The following is an 18830-nucleotide window of genomic DNA, read 5'->3' on the forward strand; positions in this document are numbered from 1 at the left end:
CATTCATTGATCAGATCCTAGATTCTCTGGCTATAATCAGTGGCCATCGATCCCCAAGATCAAGACAAGATAACCTTCACATGCCCCTTTGGCACATTTGCATACAGGCGTATGTCCTTTGGGTTATGTAATGATCCTGCTACTTTCCAAAGGTGCATGATGGCTATCTTCTCTGACATGGTCGAGAAATTTCTAGAGGTATTCATGGATGACTTCTGCCTTTGGGCCCACATTTGATCAATGTCTCCATAATCTCTCATTGGTTCTTCAACGATGTAAAGAAACAAACTAGATTCTGAATTGGGAGAAGAGCCACTTCATGATGCAAGAAGGTATTCTTCTGGGCCATATCATCTCTTATTCCCGCCTATTCAGCCTTTGGATGTGCCTCACCATCATCTCCACCGACCACTCCGCTCCTCGCCGCCATACTTTGTGGCTTCATAGGCCCCCACGCACTTGCGTGTGGCTTGCACGCTCAGGTCAGATTTCGTCGCCCTTCGTCACTCCTGCTCCACTTGCTAGTGTTTCTATTGTTGGGTTTTCTTTTTATATTTATGTTATTATTTTTGTATTTATGTGTTTGTATTTGTTGTTTGTGGGTTTAAGTCTCCTTTGTTTCTTGTGGTTTACCTTATTGTGGAGCCTTTTGCATCCAAAGTCTGTTACTCCTTGATGACAGATTCTATTATGATTTTGGCAGTACCTCCCCCTCTTCAACCTCCCATCGGTGGTTGTTGTTACCTAGCAAAGGTTCGAGTAGGGTTGAAGGGTATTTCGAGGGTCATGCCCATACTTGCTTTTCCTTCGTTAGAAGTTCTGATAGAATTGAAGGGTCTCGCGAGAGTCATGCTCCTACCTGTCCTTTGTTTTGGTGCCTATACCACTTTATGCAGCCAATTTCTTGGCTTTTGCCCAAGAAATAGAGGACTGGGCTGTTTTGGGTCCCTTTGGGGTCATTTATGGACCCATCTCCTACTTTATGTTTCCAGTTTCGAAATTTTTTTTTTTTTAGGTTTTTTGTTAGGGAGTCCATCCCTCTTGAATTTTTGTTCCTTTCTAACCCTTTTATTGTACCACTTTTTACTAGGTTTGAAATGCTAATTTTTTAGAAAACAACTTAGTAAAAAAGATTTATGCCTAATATCTTAGAGGTTTGCATAAAAAAATAAAATAAAATAAAAAACATTGAGAAAAAAGAGAACGCTTTTTGGGAGCAAGAGCATTAACAAATTCTAAATTCAAAACATTCGTAAAACACTTAAAACTAGTTTATCTTTATATTACATCGGAATATTTTTTCAACCAAAAATAAAAAATGAAAAAAAATGATCAAGCCAAGCCAAGCCGATATTAACATCATAACATGCGATGGCTAAGCAAAGGTCCAATCAAGCCTCCACTACAAAGTGCCATTGGCACTTCCCATCAGTGTAGCTGGCCTCCATTTCCATCACTATGGGGTTGGTTGTTCTCATTCATTAACCATACCATATTGGGATTGGTTCTGATGCAAAGGCTTTGGCATCTCCCCAAGTAAGAATCTTACAGCCCATCATCAAGCGGAAAAGTTTTAAGATGCTATCTAATGAATCATAATCATGAAATCAACAGAAACCAATGGGAGACAGACATTGCAAATAACTCATCCAATTGATTATATTTTTGTACAATACTTAATACACTCAAAAAAGAAAAAGAAAAAGAAAAAAGGAATTTGATTCGCTTTCCTGTACTGGCTGTACAAATATATCAAACAGTTTGGCAAGGCTCTTCTACTCCAGAAACTTCGGAATAGCCGGCACATCCCCCGAAATACGATTTGTCTGAGTCCAGAACACCCTAAAAGAGAGAAAATCCAGTCGCTATCACAAAGGAAATGAAAATAGCATAGAGAGATTTGGATCCAAGAGCTTCAGGGGTCAGAACCTTAAGGATAATAATGGCTGCATCCTTGTGTAAAACCTCATTATACTCGTGACAAGCAAAACTCTGTAACATGCAAAAAACATTGAGAGAGAGAGAGAGAGAGAGAGAGAGAGAGAAATAAAGTAAAGACAAGAGAACTTGAAACAGACTTGAACACAATTAGGGCAACCAGCATCTCCTAAGCAGTAACAAGATGAAAGCAGTTCCAGAGCAGCGGTTAACAACTCTGTGAAAATGGGTTGAACCTATTCCAAAATTCAAATATATTCACATAAAAAAGGAGTAAAACACGTCTGTTGCCATCACTTTGCAGATTGGAAATATAAGAAACTTTGCAGGAGTAAAACACGTCTGTCCAAATAAATGAAAGGATTGTCCATCACTGCTGCAGCAATGGGGAAAAAAAAAGACGAGAGGAAAATATTGACTTTGCACATCTTAATCTTAAGCAAATCGGATGGAGGTTTACAGATCCAAATGTCCTATATGCCATTGGAGTGAAATCGGCAACTTTCAAATTAACCTTGAAGTTTGCCTCAAGTCAGGGAAGATGTATCGATCAAATGTTAGAGCATTTGGTTGAATTTTCCAATTTCATGTCGCTTACCTGTACTGATACACCAAGCCCTCCAGGATGCTGATCATATAATAGAATTCTTTCTGGATAATAGCGTCTATCATGAGGGTTTGGACACTCTGGAGCCAAGTCAGATGAGTTGCATATTATATGTCTACACACCAAAGCATCATAATGTATTCAGATACACAACAGTTGGGATCATACAGAATTGACATTGATAGTGGGTTCAAGGATAACAAGCAGTGACGTGCTCAACTTCTTAATATCAATCCTCTCAACCACTTTGCAATTTAGTAAGAATAATTGTAAAGAATGCATAAAAATACACTAACTTTCCAAATGCAACTGTAATGAAGCATTTTAAATGAACATAAGAGACTTACAAGGGCACTACATTCAGAAGAGCGTGTGAAGCAGCATGCAAGCCTCCACGAAAATCAAAGTTTTGCTTATTGACTGCTGCTTTTATTGATTGCGGAACTGGAATCCAAACTGCCTGCTTAGATGTAAAGACGAAATAAGATTATGCAGAGTTCAGAAGAAAAAGAAACAAATATGTATTTATGTATGTACATATAAATGTATGTCTGTATGTTTATGTATGTATGTATGCTGCATGATCCCAAACAATGATGCAATTAAAATTTTTAGAGCCCTTAACAATGTAAATCTTTATCGAAGTCCACCTGTGAGTTATATGAATAACTAGGAAGTGACAGTTCAACTGAATCAAATATTTGGTTGCTTCCTCTCCAGATTCGATAGAAACCAAACCAATTAGTAGTTACTTTGCAAGTATTTGCTTTTGCAGTTGTTCTTGAAAGCTGAATGTTGGAAACCCTCACCGGATAGGCCTAAGATAGGGCAGGACTGACCGATTAGTATATCAACATTGTAAGTATTTCTGAAATTGCAATACGAGGGAATGCTATGCCAAATATAAAGAAGTTTGTAATCAATTTATACACAGACAATAGGACACAATGGGAGATACATGAATTTAATCTCCTTGGGCATATCTTACAAAAATAGGTAATCCTAAAATCCTACACATTGTCTCTCTCTCCACCAACCCCCCAATGGGAAAAACTGAGGATCAAGACAAGAAAAAGTAGACAGTTTATACATATCAAGGAGTGTTCTATTTCTAACATATGAAATTGACAATCGAATAAAGCATATACAACAGAAATCAAGATTTACCTGACACATGTTCATATCCAACATGTGTATTAATATATTGCTCAAGGGTAAGGTTGCAACATTTATGCAAATTAGATCCCAACACCTAGATTATATGGAGAGAACTCACTTTCTTGCATACCATTATGGAGAGAACTCACTTTCTTGCATACCAACATTTTTCTTGCATGCCTATGCTGATGGCTACCATCTATTTAGATTGGACCTCCCATATGTTCCTACACTGTAAGAAGAAGCAAATAGCGCAATTGAAAGCTGCTCCCATAAGGGGAGTTAAGTTTCACTTATTGGCTGTACCTAGCTTCTTGTATTCAAGACAAATCATACTTTCAAGATTGCTCCGGAAGCATTATTTCATCTTACTCTAGGCTAATATATACAGCTAATGCAGAGAGCCTGGATTAAGTTGAAGTCTCAGGAACCGATCTTCTATGTAAATGGGATGACGAGCAAACTGTTACTATCTCATCAAGCGGCATATGTGCTACATTTCCGAGGGAACCCCATGATCCCTATTCACCCATGGAGCTATTAGTGTCAATCTTGATAGATCAATGAACTACAAAGCAAACTTCCTCAGAAAATGTGGATATTACAATTATGTTTCATGGCTTAAAAACAGTGAGATAAAAAAGCATCCTGCCTGTCCAAGTACTGGATTAAGTCGTGCAATTTATAAGAAGCCACCTAAAGAACATGGGATCAGACAGTTAAGAGCCAGACATACAATATTGCCGCCGTTGACATGAACATCTGTGTAGTCTCGTGTTCTTGTGTAATACTTCAAATCAGCTTCTTCGCACAAAGCAATCTTATTTGATAAATCTAATTTTTTAACCAGATAGGTCTTCCCTTGGTGCATATAAACAGCACCTTCATATATCTGCATAAAATAATATATGGTAAACCATAGAGTGATCAACACTAATACTGAAAAGGACTTCAGTAAATAAATCAAATTTCTATTTCATCTGTAGATAATCAGAATACAAAAGTAAGATTAATGTATAAAGCACTTCATAGAACTAAAACAAGGGGCTAACCTGGAAGAAAGCCTTGCTTTCCTCGACCTCTTCAAGGACTTCATCATTGCGCTGGTCTAGGACTTCATATCTCACATTTTCTATTGATCGGATACTAACTGAATGTGAAGGCATTTTCTACAACATAATACATCAGGGAATGATAAGTTTAAAAAATAAAAAACTTACAATCCCTGTGGAATTTGCTGATACAAAATCATACTCATAAAGTAACTTAAGCAATTTATAAACCAATGGTACAAAGAGTATACATAAACCACACAACAGATAAGATACCTCATGCCCAATATAGTTCCATATTTGAAAAGAAGAATCACACGATTGATCAGAACTCAAGTATCCTCTGGTTTTTAGAGATGATATAACACTGTTTAAACCAGACCCAAAATATTTCTCATCATAAAGCAAACACAGAGGGTGTTCGTGAGCAGCGCATACCAAATGTTGTTCAAGAACCTTCAAAGAAGAAGGCAACAAGAAAAATAAGAATCAAGTTTTGCCAATTTATCCAACATTAAAATATTGATGAATAAGTAAATGGTAATGATAAAATTTTCAAAACCTGCTGGTTTTGAGCGTCAATATGACAGCACTCAATTGGGCTCCCAAAGAGTTTATTAGGATGATTCATAAAATACTGATCAAGAGGCCCTCCAAATGCAACATAAACTGCAAGAGACGGTCTCTCTCTCCTCCCAGCCCTGCCAGCTTGTTGCCACAAGCTAAAAATATGCATATAAATGGAGAAAAAATCACTGATCAAACTATTTAAGCAAATAGTTAAATCACTGAAAAGTAAGATGACTGGACAACCTACCTAGCAATACTACCAGGAAAGCCTAAATGCAGAGTTACATCAATATGTCCAACATCAATGCCCAACTCAAGCGCATTGGTTGCAGCAATACCACAAAGCTTCCCATTAAAAAAATCTCTCTCTATTCTCCTCCTGTCCTGTTACATCATTCAGCCAATGTCAAACCCAAGGAACCAATGTTGGGCAAATTCGTATAGGCTGTCAAAGGGCAGATTTCATTGAACAAATTTCTGCCTCGTGATGGCACCAAGTGCTCCAAAAATTCAACAGTATAGAGACAGACCACCAAGCAGCACAGAAGTATACTGTGGCATAAAAAATACTGAGACATACATCAAGCTTCAAACAGTACAATGATCAAAACTGAAATCTGGGCATAGAAAGTGGAAAACGGATCAGTAATGCTATCTTTTATTCAGGAAATATTTAAGTGCAAGTAGTAAAAAATAATAACAATATTTGTACCTCCACACGCATGTAATAGTGCACTATTTTTTTTTTCTTTTTTGGTAAATAGAGTTTGTAATGTAGTGGATAAAGGAAATTCTATTGATTGATCAAAAGGAAAATACAATGGATAGATGATAATGGCTAGATTTGAGGTTAGCCAGGCTTCCCAAGATTGCAAAGACATTCAAATGACAATTTTCTCATAAGTCCCCCAAAATCCCCTTATTCCCCTTATTCCCCTTATTTTAAAACCTCTTAATCTAACTAATTTCCCTCATTCCCCTATAATTTCAAATTCAAACACATTTTATTCAAATCCAAACCCAGCCCAACAAAACGAAGGCTTTCAAATTCAAGCCCAAACCAAAATTGCACCCATTTGTTCATCCCCCTTTCATCAAAGATGTTCGTTCCTTATCACCCGTATTTAATTCTGCTCAACCCCTCGGGACACTTGGCACTCACGAGTTGATTCACTTCCCCCTCTCTTTTGATCTCAACCCTTCAATCTTCTCCCTTTGATCGCAATCTTCCAACCCCTATCCATTACTCTTCCCTATGCTCCTCGCATTGGCCCAGAATGTTTCTTCCTACATCTTCTCCATTCTTCCAAAATAACTTTTCTCAAAACCCTAGCTCCCGTTCTTTCGCGGAGCTCTCTCATTTGAAACTCTAGCTCAACCACCACCTTTTCTCACCTCTTTCTTTTACCCTTTTGAATCCCTAATGCATCACTTCAGACAACCCTTCTTTTTCTCCCTCTGTTTCTTCTTCATTATTTAGTTGTCCATGGCCGAAGAGAACCATGGCTTGTTAAAGCACACGTGTGCAGGGAGGGGGGTGTATGCCTCTTCCCTTCAAATAAAAATGTTCCTCAACAACTTCAATTCGGGGATACACAATCTTAGGGATTTCCAAGTAAACAAAAGAGACAAAGGTAAAACAGATTACCTAGTATGCTTACTCTTACGATCAGAAAAAACTCAATAATATAAAGGTTGTTATCTTACTCACTAAATAAACAACTGTAGGCAGTTCCCAATATCAGTCCTATGTCCCAAAATTGCTAGAAAATATTCTCTTCTTGTCACAACCTGTTCATCATGTAGGTGGAGAGAGACAGAACACCAATTTTTCTTTGCAAATGGAAGATTTATAATTTGCTTTCCTTTCTCACGTCCTTCACTTGATTTTTGACACTCAGTATTGTCACACAGTCTCACAGATTAGGGTTCTAAAAAAAATGAAACCAAGAATCATCTTGATGCAGAACTCATCACGGAATGACAGCAGCTAGGTTTTATTTTGTGTTTTGCTTGTTTTGAGATTTATTTTTTTCTTGTTAATGTTTAGCATAAGGGTATTATTGTACTTTGTGTTATTTAGGGTTTCTACAAGTATTTCTATAAAAAAGAGTAGGCAAGACAACTAATTGGTGTTTTGGTGAATAAAATTTCTGGAGAGAGCTTTCTCTTGTTCTTCCAACTTTTAGGTATTCTTGAAGAATCAACCAATTGTTGATGTCTTTATTCCTCTCATTCTGAGTGAATCAACATGTTTAAAACAAGATTTGGCTTTCAGTATTCGTGCGGGAATCAACATATTCAAGATCGTTTATCTTTCTTTTCCAAGATTTAAATTTCTACACGCTCCCTGCATCAGATGGTATTATAGTCTACCACCTCCCTGCTGCACATCTTCTGGCCTACATTCATTTGAGAAAACAGAAGCTGAAGAAACAGTAAATAATAATGGTTAAAACAGTGGCTGCCTCTATCACTCAAAACCGAGGCCACTCACCAATAATAGAAATTCTCTTTTTGTAACCCCAAAAAATCGACACAAATACCCAACTTGTTTGGACCCAAACAAACATGTAGAGTGGATCCCACAAGTGAAATTGAAGGCTTACCAACCAACTATAAGCTTTACAAGACATTATGCTCCAGCAATCTAAATAACAACAAAGACAAAAAATAACAAAATACATACTTTTCTGTCACAACTGAATTTAGGGCATCACAATTATTCTCCAAACAAAGGCTTGTTGTCTTACACAATGAGCACAAGAAAATGTAACTAAATTATAGACCATGATTTAGATGAGCCAACATGCAACCATTGATAACAAAAAGCATCGAAGAACAACAGTACTGACCGTAGCAATGTAACCAGCACGATAGGCACATATGGACTCAACCAAATGCGGTGCTGTATCCTGAAGAATCTCACGCCTATTACAATTTTAGCAATTTAATTGCATCATTTTCTTCATCAAAAAACTTAATAGATCTTAAAATGAATAGTATACAAAAAAAAAAAAAAAGAAGAAAAGAAAAAGAAAAAGAAAAAAACCATATCTTAAGAAAGCCAAAAATCAGGTCATATAGCATTGATGTACTGAAAATCATGGTACTGATGTGACATACGTATAGCTTAAAACAATTTCACAAAGTTTACGCGATTTACAAAATGCGATGCAACGAAGTCCGTGCTGAACCATTTCTGCAAAGAGGCACGAAACATTCAAAAGTGGGCTGCAAAAGTAAATAAATCATTAGGCACTGAAGTACTCATTCCATGTAAAATGCAATACAAAATTCATTCACAGAGATTTATGACTAAGCATAAGTAGTAAGTCTTATTAAATGCAGGGTATACAATGATGAATTTTTCAAATTGTTGCACAATTGGTTAAAATGATTTAACAATGCCTTGATTCAGATGGACACCATTCTAAAGAGTCCTCAAGAAAAACACTAATCCATGAAGAGAAGTAAAAGAGAAGAAGGAGGGGAAGCGGGAGTCATCCCATCTTATTTTTTCTTTTGGTTTTTACATTCTCACAGGAGGCATGTGAAATTCTCATTGCAATAGTAAGCATTTTATCTTGACAGCGTAAGCATCTCAAATGTGGCCTCCAGCAGATAAAGGAAAGCTACAAAAATAGGAAGAAAAAAAAAAGGAAAAAAAAAAAGGAACCAGAATTTTCTGTATGCCATGCAAACCTAGCAGAAGTGGCCCTAAATTCTCCATCCATTTCTGTAACAGAAGATAATTGTTACCTTGAATTTCTGAAATTAGAATTTTCAACTGTAGATTCTCCAGTATTCATACTACGAGTTTCCTCCAACAGCTGTACTTAAGTAGAGTTAGCAAGAAATACATATTTCTTGAAAAAATACTTCTTCTAAGTAGATCACGTATAGTAGCAAAAACCCATACAGTTTTTGGACATGCAACAGGATTCCAAAGGATGAAGAGCTTTCTAGCAGAGGGACTTCCATCATTCTGAATCAACTCCAAGGTTGTTAGATTTGCGAGTTCCTGAAGTACCAGAAAATTCTTTTGTCAAATGCATCGATTCAATATGTACGCAAGATAATGGCTCTGTTTTGTAACCATCTTCCCCTCCCCTCCCCTTATTTTCACTCTTCCCAAGAAAAGTGAACTTCAAAACATTTTAACTTTTTTTCACTTTTTATATCACATCAATAATTTTTTTTTTATTACTATTTAAATAAAAAAACCCACCACAAAACAAAACTTTTTCACTTTTCCAAACAAATTCTTTCTACTTTATATCACATCCATCACATTTTATTACTATTCAAAAACAAAACTCCCCTCAAAAACCTTTACCAAACGCACTCAATTTCTCAAAATGCATAAAAATATTTTTGAAACCTAATGCAACCAATTTTACATGTGTAGGGGAAAAAAAGTTAATCTCTTTTCATATTCAATATATATCATCCTCACATTCAGAACATTGAATATTTTTGCAAATTTCCAAAGAGGGAGCACAGTTGGGCTTCCAGAAGCCCGTGCCAATATGCTGAGGAAAGCTACATATAATGAAGGTTCAGAAAGAAAACATGGTACAGCAGCTGAATTGAAGTACAACTGAACTGCAAAATCCATCATACAACCATAAACGAGCTGGCCTATGCACAAGTACACAGTGCCGATAAGCTACACGTCAAGATTTCAGGCCAACTCAGCAAGTCAAAGAAAGAACCTAGAACCTCCCCCCTCGCTGTTGATTATTTCACTCATTATATGTATCTAATTACATTCTAGAAATCTTTACCATACAGTGCTCATGAGGATTTGAAGAAGTTGCAGTAGAAAATATAAAAGAAGGATCACTTCCGTATACTGCACAAGGAAGCAAACCACTGAGTGATGTCCCATATCAACAGAACAAACTATAAATGCAAAGGAAGTTATTCAACTTTCACAAACTCTACTGAAAAAATTACCATGCGAACAGAGTCTGCGAAGCCTCCTTATAATAAGAGCAGTATGACATCCAAATGCTCCCTTGTAAGCATGAGCTTCGTCAATGACCACAAACCTAATTAATAGGAAGATAAATAAATCTTCAAAACAACAAACAACGTGCTATCAGGAAAAACAAAAAAACAAAAAAACAACACGTGTAGTTATCAAGGTAACAAACTCCACAAAATTCTCAAAACAACCACTTAATGCAGAGCTCAACTCAATATAGTGGCAGAAACCTGAAAAAAAAAATGATTAGTCACTTGGTAATAGAAAGAGAGATTGCAGTAAAAATACAATACCTAAGATTTGATAAAATCCGCCTAAATCTTTCATGGTGTGGCAAGATTGATATGTGTAACATATCTGGATTTGTGATCAACTGCATGCAAGCAAACAAGAATTCCAGCACAAATTTTGGTGAGACCAAGCCAGCCAAAGAAAGCTGCCCTGTATGAGCCAACCATATACTAAATTACCAGTCTAGCGTTATCACGCAGCCAAGTCCTGTCCTTCTGAGAAGTGTCACCATCATATATACCAATATTTAGACTGGCATCAAATCCCTTTGTCATATCTAACAAAGCTCTGAGTTGATCTTGAGCTAAGGCCTGCATGCATGAAATATTTCATCATCTAATTACTGCCTAAAAGCAAAAATCCAAGATGATGACCTCTGTTAAAGCATATAGAAGTCAGAGTTATACAGATTGCAACAAACCTTTGTTGGAAATAAATATAGAGCACATGAAAACAAATTCTGGGACAAGACTTCAAGAACTGGGAGATTATAGCAAAGAGATTTCCCACTGGATGTCATTGTTGCCACCACCACATTCTTCCCGGCATGGGAGGCTTTTATAGACTCTACCTATGGATATTGAAAAAGCTGAAAACATTCAGAAATGTTAGTATTAGAAGGATAAAAACACAGGAAATACCATACCTGGTGACTATATAATTTAGTAATTCCCAAAGATTTAAGTGCCGATCTCATGTTATCTGAGAGTTGATTTGGGATTTCTGCATAAGTGGCCTTCTTGGCACCAACATCCTCAACATGCACCATCTGCGTTTAGACAAGCTTTCAGAGTGTAGTCATCAGCAGAGCCTTCTACTAAGAATAGTTATAAACATGCCCACAAACCAAGATCCAAGTAGGAGCAATGGCTGACTCATGAAAAAAAAAATTGAAACATGAAAATAAGAAATAAAAATGTGTTTATATATGCCAACATGTTAGGCTGCCAGCTCCAAAGAAGCCTGGATGAACTACATGTTAACATACTCTTCTTTCTACTGAAGAAACCTGTCCTTTAGATCCCATGCCCTTCCTAAGATGTTCAACCATTTCCACAGGAAGCAATGAATTTGTTTCCTGCTGAGCAAAGAAGTTGTTACAATGACATAGATATCTTAGGTAGGAAATCCTAATTCCTCAACTTCAGAAGACAATTATCGCAGCAAGAAGTTCCGAATTGAAGGAAAATCTTAGAACTGATTCAGTATCTTATTCTATGAGAAGCCACAGAACCTTCGATACTGATTATAGCTTCTTTTATCATTATAAAAATACCCTTTATTCCCAGTAAGTAGTATTATACTGTATCATGCAAAACACTCAGAGAATAAACCAATTGTTATGACACAGCAAATCAAAATGGAACAAGATGCAAAAATATTGCAGCAACAGCATAATTGTTTTAATAACCATGAGCCAATGAAGTATTACAGCACTAACACCAAAAAAGTTTTGGAATTCATTTGAATTTGTTGATTTCACCATTTATTTTCCTTTTTTGTTTTTCCTTGCATGTGGAGTCTGTACTTGCATCTTCAATATCAAAAAAATTAAAAAAAATTAAAAAAACACAAAAACACAAAAACAAAAATATGAGAATGAAGACCTACATGACAATGTACACGGTCTGAATCAGAACTTGAAGCGGCTGAGCTTCTCCTTGCACATTTTGCTTCATTTCCACTAGCAGCAGTACCATGTTCCTTTACTGATAAGAGTAAGTCCTCCAAGGAAAAAGCCACGAGAATCTCAGGTCCATTTTTATACTGCATAGAAAATCTTAGATTATTCAATAGCCCAAAAGTGTAGTTGTGGAACAGAAGAGTTAATGCCTAACTATAGAATAGGAGCAGTCTGGCAGGTAAACCAAGTTACTCAGCCACTAACAGCAGCAAAATAGTTATATTGTCAATTTGTCATATAGAAGATACTTTCATAAAGACACATTCAGGAAGGAAGGAAAAATAAGGTTTGGTTATAGAAAAAGCTCTCAGAGAGTGGATATGCATTTACTTATGTATTATAACCCTGAACAACCACAAGCACTTCCATACAAAGAAAATCACCAGACATGATGAGAAGAAAACAATATGGCTATGCTCTTGTTACAGTATAAGTCCACGATATGCCTTCTACAGGCTCTCCTACTTGAATTTATGTCCTAAAGATACTGATTAATCAGCAGTAGGTGACCAAGAGCAGGCTGATTCCACCAATGACAATTAAATGCAGTCAGAAAACATGTAGGAAATAAGACTCTGGATCAGACAGACTGATAATAGAATAGACAAGCATTAGATTCAAATAAAAGCAAAGAAATCTGAAAATAGAAGTAAAAATTGTATCAGATTCATACGATTTGACACTTTAAAAGATGCAGGAAAACATGAGTAGAGGCAGGAAGTATGTGCCTAAGCAGGATTTCTATCTTGTCTGCTTTTATAGTTGAAGTCCACTTCATGTATATAAATCATATCAAGATTGCTACAGTAATGGAAGGGTACCTGTAGGAGACATCTAAATATTACAAGTTAACAAACATACCACTAATAACTCAACAGCCTCCAACAGAGTAGTTTTGAAAGAACTTTCCCGTCTCTTCATTGCACTAATAATCTTTGGTACTGACAACTGTTTGCGAGCTATTGAACAGAAATATTAGGCCAATGAAGTTAGAAGCCTATAAATTTGAAATTAACTCAAAAAAAATGAAAGAAAAGAAAGCGCATATCTTCAAGAATACCAGTTTTAGGATTATGATCAATTTGATCTTTCGGTGCTGTTGAACAATTACTGATAACAAGGGTATCACCAAAACTTGTTTTCTCCATTTCATTATCTGAAAAACGGACTCCCTGAGAAACAACATACATGCTTAAAGTAAGACAATAGAATAAAATATCGGAACTCAGTGACACATGGTTCTAAGTCCTTCTAAATCCAGTCTAATACCTTAGGACAAACAAGGGAAACATGCTCTATGTTCTTCATATCAAGTTTAATTCCAGACTTTCCTAGCTTATTCAGCACTTCTTCCAAACAAGCAGTAGTCAATTTCTTCTGCTGCAAATGATGAAATGCAGAAAAAATGTTCAAGAAAGCAAATGCCTTCATGATCAGCTTCAACCAAGCTGGACACAAACATGAAGTACCACTTTTAGGTCCCACTCCCATGCCACTACCCCGAAAGTTGGCTTTTCTCAATAACAAGCAGAATCCAGAATGTGGGTCTGACAAACAATTCACCGACTCCAAAACGTTAAGAAGTACTTCGCAATTATGTTCATCGAGAACTTCCTTGCTATTGAACCGCAATGTATCCAGTATAAGGTCATAGGGGAGCCCCATCCATTTATCAAAATCAAAACCCCTTTTCCGTTTTGAATCAAAGGAACAAGAACTTGAAGTTCCCACCATAGTTTCTTTCCTATTTCCAAGACTAGAATTTCCTGACATGATTTCCCTTCTATCTCCAAGACTAAAGCTCCCCACCTTCCGATTTGTACCAGTTTCATTACCCGATGTTTCACATAAATACGACAAATCTTGCATCATATCGAACCACGCCAAATCAGCAAACTTTGAGATTGAGCTATTATTGGGACTGTTCAAGGAAGTTTTAGATTGTTCAAATTCCTGGTTCTTCATGTCCTTCTTAGTAAATGGAACGAGTACTATAAATTCACCATTCTCAAAAGGGTAAGTGCTTATCTGACTCTGCAATGTCAGTTTAACGCCCTACAACAAGAATTATAAACAATGCCATATATATGAGAATTAATAGTAATCATACAAACCAAAAAACTAAAAATGTATACATATTCAAAATCACAACCTAAGCTTCAACCCACTGTGACTAACTTCAAAGCAAAAGAGTATTGCTACAATAAGTTGCTTAAAAAAATGGGGTAATATTAAATCAATAGGTCTTGGAAAACAAGAATTTCTTCTCAATGTGAAACATGTCATACATAAAGAGTACAGAACAAAGAATCATAATGGAAGAGAAAAATTGAAATTGCAGTAGAGAGATACAATAATGGGCCTTGCCTTGAAGAAGAGGTGGAAATTGGGGGAGTTAGAGGCGGGAAGGAAAGATTGCTTGAGGAGGAGCTTGAGCTCTTCAATGGTACTATTAGTCGGAACCCAAACGGTGGTGGATTCCCCGGTTATCGTCCGGACTTGGATTTCTCGCGCATCGCTCCCAGACATTCTAGTTTTTTTTTTTTTTTTCCTTTTTGTTTTTTCTCTTGAGGGTTAGTGTGTGAGCTTTGTGCACTTGTCGATTCTTTCTGAAGAGAAAGCCAGACAGAACAAGAAGAACAAGAGGTCGTTGTCGATTCAAGGGTTTCTAATTGTTTTCCAAGCATACAAAGAGGTTTGGCGGGGAATTGGTTACAACTTCAGCTTCTCAATCACGTGAGCTTTCTGACTGTACCCTTTTTAGGACTCGGACAAGGAAGGGAAATGTAGAGGATCTATGTACCGCCAAGATTTTATTTTATAATATAAATATCATTTTTTTTTTTTAAGAAAAAAATTAAATAATATAACAATATATTTACCGCATGACATTTATACATATAATAAATTTTAGTCACGAAAGGCTCATCCCTATTTCATTTGAAACGATATGTTAAGTTACTGGTGCGGTAAAGTTCGTATAAGCGTCGTGACAACGTATAATAAATTGTGTAAGAGTTGTAATAGAATTAGGACGGTACAACAGGCTAGTTAAAAAATGGTCTGCCTTTACAATTTGCCCACTTACATTGGTTATAGGTGAATTTTTAACCCTTAAACCCGCTGTGCTCCTTTTATAGAGAAGAAAACATATCATCCTCTTATTTTCCCCTTCATTATCGTGTGTGTGCAGCCTTGTTTGATCCAGATTTTTTTTTTCTTTATTCAAAGTTTTTTTTTTTTTGGATCACTGATTACATTGCACCTTTTATGCAAGTAGGAGTCTTCACTCTTCACACAAGTAAGAGTTCTCTTGTGGGTTCACTTCTTGTCTTCTTTTTCAAGGACTTCTTTTAATTAAATAGGAACTCCTCTTTCTTTTTATTTCTTTTGTGATTCCTACAAAGTACAAATTCTTGCATTAATATATCATTTAAGCTCAAGATTAATAATTAAATAATATTTCACAATTAAATGTAAAATGCAAGAATTGAATCCTAATAAAGTATGACAATACTTATTTTAATAGGAAATGCTAAACATCCTCCACTCATCCCCCATTCATCACTCTCTTTTCCTTAAAAAATTGATTTTTATTAAAAGGTTGTCTCTGATGTCACATCAGAGACAACCTTTTAATAAAAATTAAATTTTTTATTATAAAAGGGTGATGAAGGGGGATGAGTGAAGGATGTGTAGAAAGGCTCGTCTAATGGATACTTGTTCCGCTATCCATCTATATGCATGCGGATAGCGAAATATGGGTAGGTAGGGGTACATAATATCTGTTCACCCGTTACCTATATATATATATATATATATATATATATATATATATATATATATATATATATATATATAAAAGACGTCATTTTTGCAAGTGAATTTTTTAGTTTTTAGAAATCCTATCAATTTCTCCTTTCAATTCCCATTTCCGTCTCTCTATTTGCACCGCCGAAGAAAAAAAAGCTCTCTCACTCTCAAATCTTTCCCTCAATTTTTTCAACTCTCAAGTTCTCAAGAATAATCGCATTTCCTTTTTTCTCAAATCTTTGCATAATCGCCAAGGTATGTCTCTCATGACTCTTTCTATTTTTTATTTTTCATCTTTCTCGCTCCACCTATTTTCTAGCAATCATGGTTTTCTAACCCAATATATTACTTGTTTTGTGTTTTAAATTTTTTATTATTATTATTTTAGAATTTCTTTTTAGATATAGTTCTCCCATTCTCCATATATATCAAGTCTCTCATTCTCTAGCATCGGAAGGAAAACTGTAATTGTTGATATAGTTTTCCATATGGTGATATGTCAATCATTGGATAGTGTGATTACTTCTTCTCTTGGGATCTACAAAATAACAAACATTGCATTGGGAGGGCTTCGACAATCCCGCTCCGATGCTTAAGTCAGAAGACAGTTTGAATATAGACAGAGTAATTTTTAGAAGCATAGAATGTACCTTAATATTTGAGAAGACCCCTTTATTTATAGGGGTTGGAGAATAGCTAGGATATTCAGAGTTTCCGGTTTATGCGGGGGGTTGGCAGTTGAGGACGACGTAGTCCCGAGTGTACGAACATTCCGAGCTCCATGACCACTTATCTCAGGTGCACGATCTATTTATGAATGACGCGTGGTTGAAGCAGCTTTGGGCGCACAATCTAGGTATGCATCGTGCGTCATGATTCTTAAACCCCGGGTAATCCCGAGATATCCACAGACTTGGATTACACGGGTAACCGGACCTGACTACCTGGGTCGGGTGAATCGGGTTGGGCCCAAATGAACTCTGATGGGCTTTAATACTTGAAGGTCTAACAAATATTTTCCCTAATAGTAATCTAAAGGAAGAGCAATATCTAACTTCGCTAAATCCCACTTTGTTATTTGTTTTGGTTTTTTTGGATCTTTATTTTGTTTGGATTTTGATTTTCTAGATCTTTGTTTTCTTATTGATATCTTTTTTCTTTTTCTTTTTTTAATTTTTTTATATTATTATTTTTATCAATTTTTATTTTTTAGATCAGATCATTGAATGTCTCATCTTCCAACATCTTAATTCTTTAAATTTTGAAATCAATATTTGGAGCTTGATAGATTTAACAATTTTTAAACCCTCATATGTTGTTTCCAAAAGTTGCCACGTTTCTTGAGCAGATTCACAGTTTGAAATTCTTGCGAATTCAGACGGTGAAAGAGCTTGACATAGAGCATGGAGGGTGTTTGTATAGTTTCCAGTATAGTGTGAATCTGCACGTTCTTCTGATGTTCTTCATGCTTTTCAATAATTTTGCAAAACAACAAAAACTAAGGACCCTTCCGGGGATCCCGCTCCGATACCTAAATTAGCTTCTGTGATAAAATAATACTTTGTGCATAAAAACCGAGTCTTCGTTTATACTTGGGGTATGTGCCTATTTATAGGCAAAGAGGTGGAGTCAAAGCTGGATTAGAATCCCTGCTCCTTATCGATCTAGAATTGCTGTCAGAGTTCTAATCGAGATCTAGAATTGATGTCAGAGTTCTAATTGGACTCTGATCCTTTATTAGACTTCTAATCTGATATCTTCTTAGACTTTTGATCTGATCATTCTTCTTATCTGATTGGACCATAAGTCCTATCCCAATTCCACTAGGGATAGGACTACTGATCAAACTATACTTGGACTAATTAGAATCCTATCCCAATTTACTGAGATAACTGATACCTGATTTCCCTGAAGTAGTTGCTAAATGTCTATCTCCTCCTTGGATTGGGTTGAGTGGAATTTATCCCCAACAGATGGCTTTATCATTAGAAAGTCGTGTGCTAGTTTGAGCAACTGTGAGTTCGTCAGTTGTATCAGCTGGTTTAATCCAACTAGATTCTACAATCTTCCAAACATTAATAAATTTTAAAAAGAAGCTCATACAGGCTTTCCAATAGCCATAATGTGTGTCATCAAAGGCAGGAACGAAATTAAGAGTTTGAGACATGATAAAATAAGGAGTCAAGGATTGCACTCAAAAAATTAATCCAATAAGAGTGAGCCCGCTTTGAAACCAATTGAAAAATAAAGACTCCTAATTTTAACATGTGTGTGATCAATTTGTGTAACAAATATCTAAAAGCGAAAATAAAAAAAGACAAATATTTTGTTAACGAAGTAGAAACTCAGTTAAGAGAAAACCAATCTGGGCAGCCAAACCCAGAAAATCCACTATTTAAAAGACAAAGCTAGTTATAAAGCACTCGTACTCGTACTTACAAACCTCTAATGCAGTAGTAATACCTTTAACTCTAACACATACCTATACATGAACGCCTCCCTATCAGGTCTCCTACCTGAAGGGGTCTTCAATGGACTTCTTTAGCTTAGGGTTCCTCCCTAAACTAGACTTCAAACGATCAAATCACACAAAGAAAAACTCTTAGAGAGCTAGCAAATCTTACAATTTCTACCTAAACACCATCTCTAAGCATAATGAAATTCAATACCGAATTCTGTAAATAATACAAGCTTAGAGACACCTATTTATAGGCTTTAGAAGAC

General features: G+C 36.1%; 1 protein-coding gene across 11 annotated transcripts; it reads right to left on the bottom strand.

Annotated features, from left to right (window-relative positions):
- Positions 1 to 1634: 1634 nt before the first annotated feature.
- LOC133866791 (uncharacterized) lies at positions 1635 to 15058 on the bottom strand. 11 transcript variants are annotated; one of them, XM_062303427.1, is made up of 27 exons: positions 14661 to 15058; positions 13563 to 14348; positions 13354 to 13465; positions 13155 to 13252; positions 12221 to 12376; positions 11619 to 11687; positions 11256 to 11378; positions 11031 to 11180; positions 10789 to 10920; positions 10612 to 10691; positions 10288 to 10382; positions 10116 to 10183; positions 9248 to 9349; positions 9088 to 9158; positions 8452 to 8559; positions 8181 to 8256; positions 5573 to 5709; positions 5318 to 5477; positions 5032 to 5211; positions 4756 to 4872; positions 4440 to 4595; positions 3196 to 3363; positions 2893 to 3005; positions 2537 to 2660; positions 2079 to 2174; positions 1935 to 1992; positions 1635 to 1842 (listed from the first exon to the last, which is right to left on the bottom strand). In XM_062303427.1, the coding sequence occupies exons 1-27, from the start codon at positions 14820 to 14822 to the stop codon at positions 1658 to 1660; spliced, it is 3882 nt and encodes a 1293-aa protein (XP_062159411.1). In that variant the 5' UTR covers positions 14823 to 15058; the 3' UTR covers positions 1635 to 1657. The 11 variants fall into 11 exon arrangements, 9 of the variants coding, with proteins under 9 accessions (XP_062159411.1, XP_062159418.1, XP_062159412.1 ...); XM_062303434.1 differs by having other exon boundaries at positions 1930 to 1992; XM_062303428.1 differs by having other exon boundaries at positions 8492 to 8527; positions 11598 to 11687.
- Between the last annotated feature and the right edge of the window lie 3772 nt (positions 15059 to 18830).

This window comes from Alnus glutinosa, chromosome 4, assembly GCF_958979055.1.
Source record: "Alnus glutinosa chromosome 4, dhAlnGlut1.1, whole genome shotgun sequence".
NCBI classification, from domain to species: Eukaryota; Viridiplantae; Streptophyta; class Magnoliopsida; order Fagales; family Betulaceae; genus Alnus; species Alnus glutinosa.